At 30.6% G+C, this 10,049-nt stretch overlaps 1 protein-coding gene across 1 annotated transcript; it reads right to left on the reverse strand.

Moving 5' to 3' along the window:
• LOC109331919 (DNA-directed RNA polymerases II and IV subunit 5A-like) lies at positions 969–4,084 on the reverse strand. Its single transcript, XM_019566717.1, has 3 exons — positions 3,638–4,084; positions 2,228–2,341; positions 969–1,284 (listed from the first exon to the last, which is right to left on the reverse strand). The coding sequence occupies exons 1-3, from the start codon at positions 4,016–4,018 to the stop codon at positions 1,159–1,161; spliced, it is 621 nt and encodes a 206-aa protein (XP_019422262.1). The 5' UTR covers positions 4,019–4,084; the 3' UTR covers positions 969–1,158.

A 10,049-nucleotide genomic window follows, 5' to 3' on the forward strand; every position in this document is an offset into this window, starting at 1 on the left:
ATATTATTCTTAAACGCTATGCACTATTAGTATAAAATATATATATTTAGTATATTATTTATTATTCATTTTTTATTAAAGAATTAATGATGATTAAACATGAATAATACAGTAATAATATATAAAATGCATGCATTATCAATATATTTATTTATTTTTCTTCTTTAAGTTATTGGGTTATTAACTTAATATACATTTATATAAATTGGTCAACAATAATTAATTTATATGAGAAAAAATTTATAAACTTATACATTATCAGTTCATCATCTGTTATTTATTATTTTTAATTATTATTAACTTTTCAAAAAAAGAATGCATGAATAGTGGATCTAAATGATGTTTTAAGTTTTGATTAGGTATAAATTTTTACACTGACAATACATAGATATTGTACTCAATTTATATTAAGTTAATTAGTGTATTACTTGTAATTGATAATATGGCATAATAAGATACTAACACGGAATTTATTTTGGATTGATCTACTATTCACCAAATAACTATTTTAGAGCCTTGACATAAAATGAATGTGCATTTATTTTTCTCTACAGAGTTACTACAAAGGACATTTGACCACAAGATAAATTGGTTGTAGTTGGAACATAAAAAGTTGTGACCAATCACATCTCTGATTGAGAGAATCTTATAGACCAAAAGGAACCACTTCTCAGTTCTCACTAAGAAAATGGGGAACCTATTAAAGGGATTGGATTATTGGAACATGTAAGAGTGGAAAATGGACTAATAGATGATCTCATTATTCCTTATGAAGGTGCTTCTGTATTTCAACTACTAGTTAAAAATTGGGCCACAAATCCATATCGAAGCTTATGGGTTACTTCGAGTTAATGGTAGTAGATAATAATTTCTTTAACTCGATATTTAATAGGTCCATGCATGATATTAAATATTTAACTCGAAATTCAATTACTCGATTTATATCAGACAGTTTTTTGCTCCATATCTAACCACAACAACAAAGGTCTCTTATTGCATGACCAGACTTGATTTGATTACAAAGTTTCAACTGTGAACATTTCACCAGTTGTAAAAACTAGGCTGTGTATCCTTTTCCTAGTTGTTTTCCACGCTTCTTATAAATACCATTATACAACATTGCAAAGTATTACAAGATCAACAAGTACAGGGAGATTCTTATACAACAAATCGGTAGGTAACATATCTGCCTGCGGTCTCACTTGGCCGAATTATCTTGACAACTTGTCCGCGCTTCAGTCCGTAGTATCTTGAAACAGGATCAGTCACCTGGATTCTAGGAAGCTGAGAAGGAGGACATAAAGATTGGAGGAATAAATTACCATGTCAGTGTGCAAAAAATTTGTAAAAGAATACTATAGTTGCAATATGAGAAACAATAAGCATGCAGAAATACTCATATACTTAAACAGAATACAACAATTTATAAAACTTTAGATTGACTACAATATTGAGCAGTTACTTGTTCACCTTTTTGGGTTACAAAAAAATTCAGAAGCTTATTGGAGGAAATGACTCAAAATCTCAACTAAACAATAAAGAAGTTTCATTGCCATGAAAACAACGGAGGTTAATTTAGCTGCCTAAGTCTAACTATTTAATTAACACTAAATTTAGATAAGGTTCAGAAACTAGCTTGGACTCATGGATGCAACGGGCAGCTCCTACATATATTATATCAAGAGAGAGACTGAGAGAAAATATCAATCCTCTACCTTAAGTATGCACTTCATAAAATGAAGCCGGAGTTATGATAGTGAGAGGAGCCAACAAAAAATGGAAACTTCGCTGTCACAAAACTGGCTATACTACATTTTTGGATCCAATAATCCCCTTTTAAGTCTCTTATATACAGAATTTATTTCGGGATGAAGATCGGGGCTTAAATGTCTTCTTCAGTATGCACTAATCGAAAAATTCAGAATGATCTCCTATTCTCTGGGACATATATCTAACAACTAGATTTTTCTTTAAGACACTACATAATCTTAGCAATCCAAGAGAAGTTAGCATCTGGCTCACAAGCTGCAAACCCGTAATTTGGTAACCAGCTATCTTATGATCTTATCACAGTCATAGCTCTATAATGATACCCAGGTTTTTATACACTTAAATGTTCTCCCATATGATAATGTCGAGAAATAATTCCTATGGCCCATGATTAAGTTTGAGAAATCCATACAGCAAAGGCTAATGTGATGTGACATTAAAAATTTAACATACTCACCTGAGTTTCTTTTACAGTGTATCTCTCAAGCAAAGTTTTTTTTTCTGACTCAGTCAGTATTTGATGTTCTGGGACAAGAACATGCTCTTTTATGTTGATCAGTAGTTCTGCCTCCTGTATAAGCAATAATTCTTAAAAATTGTAAATACATGTTGAGTATAGAATTAGAGAAACCAATGAAGGTGCAACAGGATTTATAGCCACTTTAATCTACTAAATACAAATAAAAGGGAGGAAAGTCTTAACCATTGAAAAGTATAAACTCATGAAATAACTATAGCATGATAGCTTCTGCATGCATGCATATATCTTAATCAAAGTTTCCATTAATTTTCAACCATAAAAACTAAGAGTAAAGTATGGGAAATATGAAGCATGAATATTAGAAGCAGATCCCTCACTAAAGAACTCTGTTTATCTCTAAGCTTCCAAAATGCAGTATTGCATCAATTGTAAATAGTTTCTTTTATTCCACTTGAAATAACTTCTCTCAAACATACTTTTCAAAGCTTTAGTTACTTTTCAGTGCTCTTGTTTTACTAAAATTTCAGTATTGAATTTTCTATTCCTTGAAACATACCTTGATTTCGTATGAATGTGACATTCAACTTTGTAAGTACACACTCTTAGTCAAGGGTAGATCTATAAGATTTTCATTGAGGAGACTAAAGAAAAACCATGTTCTATTTATTGGGCCAAATCAAGTAATTTGTATGCATTTTTTATGGTCTATGTAGATATGCCTATTTTATTGTGTATGCAACGAGCCATATTTACATCGACCATACAAAAAACTTGATTTTTAATTTTTTGCCTAATCTCTGTTCTTACTATATCTGCCTCAAGATGTTTCAGACTATCATACATATTAAACCATCGAGATACCAAGGTGTCATCACGTAATGCAATTAGCTGCAATGCACATGGGACTTAAGTCCACGGGAAGCACCCAACGTATACATCGCTATAAAAGCGAACTCGGTGAAACCTATTAAAACTAAGGGTTTATCTAACGTGTGCAGTAAGGCGCATTTTAATTTACCCAAAATAGGTAAGTTAATACTTGAAATTGACACATTGTTCATTGATACATTGTTCAATGGGTACATAATGTGTCTGCACACATTAGACAAACCCTTAAACTAATTAATATCAACAATCTACCCAAAAAAATCAACCAATATTGGTGATCAGCAATGTTTTCGTGTTTAGAGCAAGTTCTTCGACAGCCTTATGTTTGGGCCACACCTCAGTGTGTGAAATAGTTTATAAGTAGAAAAGACTCATAACATTGTTATAAGAATATCTATTTTGCTCATGCTCGGTAACAATGAGACTCCCATTATATTGAATCTCCCACCACGGTAACGTCCAATAAAACATATAAATAAACAAAAAAAACAGGATTACCTGAAAAACCTCCAAGTGAAACTTCCCCGAAATTTCACTAACACAAGTTTTAGCAAAAGGTGTCAAATTCTGCTGAACAACCAATATAGCCCTAAAGACATTCTCAGAATTCATGCGGTTAGTATAAGTCTTCATAGTCTTAACTCCAACCTTAGCTTCATCAGGGAAAAACACATAGATCTGGTCAGATGAATTATCCTTCTTTGTTTTGTTGATAACCATGTCTTCTCTTTTCATGTTTTCACCGTATTTCGATTTGAACTCGTGTTTTGAAATGTTGATCTCGTGATCGGTGACGAGGTACTCTCTGTCACGAAGCATTTGCATCACTGTTTTGCGGATTCTGTGGAGACGAGTGGTTTCTTCCTCCGTTAGCACCATTTTTTTTTTTGGTTTCTTCTCTCTCTACAACGTAGGTTTCTTTCTTCGTATTCGTCTTAATTTGTGTTATATCGGGTTGTTGTGTTATTTATAGACAAGGATGTTATGGGCCTTTCTTTCTATTTTATATATACGGCCCATAATAATTTTCATCGAATCTCACACACCACTCCTCCGTTTGGGACAACCTTGCTCTATCTTATTTATTGGTACCTTTGTATTATTATTTTGTATCATTCCATATAATATACTGGTATATATAATTGTTCCAAAATATATTTAATAATTAAAATTTTAATTTAAATATTTTTTCAACCAATCGTAATTGATAGTATGTGAAGTGGAACAAAAGTGGCAAAACAGATATGCTCCCTTTATTTATCAGAAGAAAATGTAGCTATTAGTTTGATACATTATCATTATATTATTCATTATTTTTGTTTAATAATTATTTGTTATTCAAAAATAGCAATTCAAATGAATAATATATGATGTATAGACTGTGTATAAATTTTTACATTGATAGTTTATAGATATTACATTTCTCATTTATTAAGAGCAAATCTATGTTTATGGATTAAAAATGTATGTACTAACAATATAGGAGTGTTTTGCATTGTTACTACATCATCCACAATTCATATTTAATCATCATCAACGCTTCAAAAAATAATCTAAATGAACGGTGAAAAATGTGGTGATTATGTACAGAGAATAAAATATATTATCATACCAAGAGATAACTTATCTCCTTTGGCTAGTAAAAATATGACACGTGTACTGTTTTGGTTAGTTTTAGAAATATCTTTATAGAAAATAATTAAATACGACACATGTCAAGATTTTAGATGTTGAATGGGATAATTTATCTCCTTATGTGAAGGTATACTTTATTCTCTTATGTATAACTCTTTAACTCATTACCCTATTTTTCTATTATTAATGGTGCATTTCTTACACGTATGCTATGATTTTGAGACTAAGAATGTATTTGTGAGTTGAGTTTTAAATGAGAATGAAGATAAATGAAATACTATATAGTCATGAAATATAGTCGTAAAATAACTATAAGAGTCTTTCATTTCTAAATCTTCCCTCCAAAACCTAACTAACATAGAATTTCTAATAAATTAGGGTCATAATTGCATAAAGAGTGTAACATCTATGCACTAACAATGTAAAGATTTATTGAACTAACAGTAGGGGTGTAAAAGTTTGGTTCGACTCGACTTTTGGTGCATTTTAGTGACTAAACCGAACAAAAACATATGGTTCGGTTCCACTTAATTAATCGTAAATTTAATTATAAGAACTGAATCGCTCTTAAATTGTTCAGTTCGGTTCCACGGTTTTTTCAATTACTTTTTTATAAAAAATATTGCATCGATTGAAAGTTCAAAATGAATTACAAGAGATATTGTTTATCCATAAAAGGATAAACATTACTATTATTATTATAAAATATTATGAATCATATGTAAATGTGTAAAAAAATTGAAACTCATAATTGTTTGTTAGTAACATATATTACAATTATGTACTTGATGGAGAGAAAAACGAATTATCACATATAATACTATATTCCACAATTAGTAACATATATAACAATATGATTCATGATAATAACATATATATCAATTAGTAAAATATATAATAGTCACATTTATAACCTTATATTTCACAATTAATAACATATGTAACAATACATGTATAACAATATATGTTATATGATAGTTCCAAACTCAAGACCACAAAAGTTGGAAAATATGATCCAAATCATCAAGACAATAAGAAATAATTTAGTAACTAATAACATATATAATATTAACTTAATAACAATTTAGTAACATAATACTGCAATTCACATAAAATTGATAATTTAAGTTAAAAAATTGGTTAAAGAATTTAAACATTAGTAAAACATCATTCCCTAGTATCTATTTCTTTAATATGTGGTCTTGATTCAGTTCCAACGGATCATAAATTTCTAAAACAATAAACCGAACCTAACATAAATGTTTCCTTATAAAAATAACTGAACCGAACCGCGAAACCAAACCATATTTTGCGGTTTGGTTCAATTTGATTCCATCGGCTTTGCGATTTAAACTGGAACCACTTACATCCCTAACTAATAGAAATGGAAGGGTTTTAGAGACTTTATTGAGCTCTCTAAAACCCTGCACATGCTCATTTTTATAATTTACCTAATTTATGGTTTTTTTGAAGACAAACATGTCAAAGTATGTAATCATGTGTATAAAATTTATAATTATATTTTTTTACATGTATCATTGTTAATTAGATTTTAAATGAATGTTAACAAAATGTTTTTGCATTATCATTACTTTAGTCTCCTTCCGTCTAAATTTCACATTCTTCAGCAATGAAGAAGTTTGTCTTCCTTTTTTTTCCCTCATCATTTCCCTTTAATCTTTCTTATTCTTCTTTCTTCATTAGTCGTGAACATATTGTAAGTCTTAGGTGCATTTCTATTGGGTCTTTATGCTATGAATTAGGTTGAAAGTGGTTATAATTGAGAAATTACTGAGAGGTTTTCAAGTTATAAATTAGATTAAAAATGGTTATAACTGAGAAATTACCGAGAGGTTTTCAATTGTCATGAGGATTGTTGGTCATTAAGTCATCTTTCTCACATGTGGAATATTCATGGGTTGACATCTGGGAAATATGGAGAACATTTTTGTGGTGTACATGAGATAGAGTAGAGAAGCAAGAATAGAGGAAAATGACAACTAAAGTAGGGAAGTGAGATAAAGGATAAGACATAGGCAAGAGCTTTTTGTTATGAGAATAAAATATATTCTCATACAAGTAGATAAATTATATTTCTCGACCACTAAAATTATGATATGTGTATTATTTTTTAAGTTTTTATAAACATTTTTTGTAAAAAATGATTAAATATGACTTATGTCATGATTTTAGTGATTGGAAGATATAATTTATCTCATGGTATAAGGAGAAACTTTATTTTCTTTAGTTATTATTGAATATTTAAATTATTTGTGTTGATAAATTTTAAGGTGGTGGGAACATCTTAATGTTTTGAGAAGATAAATTATCTTATTGTATAAGAAGATATTTTATGTTATTTTACAAATATTTGTTCTAATATCAGCATACAAAAAATATTAAAAGATATATAAGTGGCCCACACTTTTAGCATTGCTACAATTTTAATATTGTCAAACCCTGATTTTCGGATGCACGACTTTATATGAGTCGCGACTACATTTTTATAATAAAAAATGCATAAAGATATTTATAAGCCCAATTATAATGGGCTTTGGATTTTTTATATTCAAGTGTGGAAGTCAGTTACAAGTAGGGAAGGTATTAGCACTCCACCTGCCCACCTTAGGTGGTACCCTTCATTAAATTATATGACTTTATTATTTTTAATCTTAATTTGGTTATTTATTAATTATTAAAAGAAATAAATTTATTTATTTTTATTATTGTGTCTGACAAGATAGACTTTGGTCCTATGTATCCCTCTTTTAGATAGTGAATCAAGGCTACATAGTTCTTTGGTAAAAAAAGTTTGTTGGTTGAGCATTTTAATAAAGGACAGAAACGGCATAGCGTGACTGTCCAAAGGATGAGTTGAGAGGAAAGAGGCCCACAGGGCGACTGTCCCTTCATCCTTTATGTTGTTGGCAAATTTTATTAATCAAAATATTCACTTTTTCTGTATTCATGAAAAGAGTTTTAATTGATCGTTAATTTAATTGAAAATTAATTTTTTTATTAATTTTGGGAATTAATCAAGTGAAAGGAAGGACATAGCGTGACCTTTCGAAGATGAATTGAGAAGAAAGAAGCCTACAAAGCGACTGTCTCTCCATCTTTGATTAATTCCTAAAATTATTTCATAAGCATTTATAATTAATATTCTTAAGTATAACTATTTGTAAAAAAAATATAAATGAAAATTTTAATTACAACAAAAAAGTTTTGGTTATTTTTAGTTGCCAAAATTTCTATTTGAATTTTAAAAAAAGGAGTTTGTTGATCATTTGCCATATAAAATGAATTTTTATTTTTTAGTTACTTGTCCAAAAAATGTTATTATTTATTTATTCAAAACAATATTTTTTTATTTTTGGATTGATCTCTAATAGATATTAAAATAAAAAAGATTATATTTTCATTCGCTAAACTAATATTGATTTTATAGTATACAAATAAAACATAATACAAAAAGAGGAAAGAAATATAAACTTGTGAGAGTTATGATCCAGTGAAAGGAAAAAGCAAAGTGTAAAGACACGTGTCAACTCCTTATTGGCAAATAATAGTTCAGTATTGACTAGGACACGTGTCGTCGCAGGAATGATTATAGGAGAGGGTGCACGGACTCCAAAATGTATTCGTGCACATATGATCACTTACTCTATTAGAAGTAGGAATCCAGTGGACAGCGTGCAGTGAAACCGGATGAGCTTTCGTCGTGTGAATGGTGAATCCACTGGTCAACGATCAGACAAGGGTTGTATGCAGATCCAACTGCCCAGGATCAGCCAAAAAGCAAGAGCGCCAAGCAGTGGTACTCTCGTCCACACTGGATCCTTTTCCTTAGCCTTTTACTTTTCTCTTTCTTCTCACTTTTGGTAGTGTTTTTTCTTAGTGTTTCTAATGTTTATAGTGTGTTCAGTGTTATTTTTTATCAATCCCAACACATCTATTTATATTAAAAATTATGTCAACTGAATCCGAAAATATTCTTAGCATTTTTATTTAATTACTTTAATAAATCCGAAAATAATTATAAAAAATACATAAAAATAGTTATACTTATTTTTATTCATTTAATATTATAATTTCGAAAAAAATTAAATAAACTCATTTTATTAATTGTTTTGTTTATGGATAAATGTATGAGTTTCTAGAAGTTAGCTTTTATTACATTTTTTATTTATTTCTGAAAAATCATTTTTTTTGTGAATTAAGTTAATTTAGCTTTGAATTTTGCTTAACCTAATCACTTAGATGTAGAAATCTCCACATAAAAAGTTTATTATTATTTTCGAATTTTGGTTAACTTAATCCCTTAGATTTAGGAACCTTAACAACATTGATTAGTTTTACTATTTTTAGAAAACAAATTTTGAAATTATATTATTTTTATTTAAAAAATGTTGGGATTTTTCTGGGCTGGACAAAAATGGTGTTTACAGTTGCCCCTATTTACTTGTTACTTACTTGATAGCAAGCAAACCAAGGTTTGAGAGATATCATGGTAAGTAACCAGTAAATAAATGAACGCTATTTTTGTTAAGGCTCAAAAAAAGGCATTGGGAAGATACCGAATTTTGATGAAGTATATCGATACTTTGCTAGTGGACCAATGATTTGTTGAGGCAGCTCTCTTGATTGTCGTGATGAACCAGAGATTTGTTAAGGCAATTCCCACGTTTGTCGTGATGAACCATGGATTTGTTGAGGCAGTTCCCATGTTTGTCATGATGGACCAAGAATTTGTTGAGTCAGTTTCCGCGTTTGCCATGGTGAACCAGAGATTTGTTGAGGTAGTTCTCGCGTTTGTCGTAATGAACCAGGGATTTGCTGAGGCACTCGTGCTGCCATAATGGTTCAGGAATTTGTTGAGGCACGTGTGCTGCCAAAATGATTCAGGGATTTGTTGAGGCAGTTCTCGCGTTTGCCGTGATGGACCAGGGATTTGTTGAGACAGTTCTCACATTTGCCATGATGAACTAGGGATTTGTTGAGGCACTTGTGCTACCATAATGATTCAGGGATTTACTGAGGCACCCGTGCTGCCAAAATGATACGCGTTTGTCGTGATGGACAAGGGATTTGTTGAGGCAGTTCCAGCGGTGGCCATGATGAACCAGGGTTTTGTTGAGGCACTCGTGCTGCCATAATGATTCAGGGATTTGTGGAGGCACCCGTGCTGCCATAATGATTCAGGGATTTGTTGTGGCACTCGTGCTGCCAAAATGATCCAGGGGTTTGCTGAGGCACGCGTGCTGTCAAAATGATT

Source organism: Lupinus angustifolius, chromosome LG17 (assembly GCF_001865875.1).
Source record: "Lupinus angustifolius cultivar Tanjil chromosome LG17, LupAngTanjil_v1.0, whole genome shotgun sequence".
Taxonomy (NCBI): Eukaryota; Viridiplantae; Streptophyta; class Magnoliopsida; order Fabales; family Fabaceae; genus Lupinus; species Lupinus angustifolius.

Bases quoted from the DNA above. Each gene is read 5' to 3' on its own strand.
- LOC109331919 (XM_019566717.1), bottom strand. From the start codon at position 4,018: ATGGTGCTAACGGAGGAAGAAACCACTCGTCTCCACAGAATCCGCAAA. The intron at 2,342-3,637 runs GTAATCCTGTTT...TTGCTTATACAG, and splicing joins TTCACTTGGAGGTTTTTCAG to GAGGCAGAACTACTGATCAA. The intron at 1,285-2,227 runs GTGAGTATGTTA...CCTCCTTCTCAG, and splicing joins ACACTGTAAAAGAAACTCAG to CTTCCTAGAATCCAGGTGAC.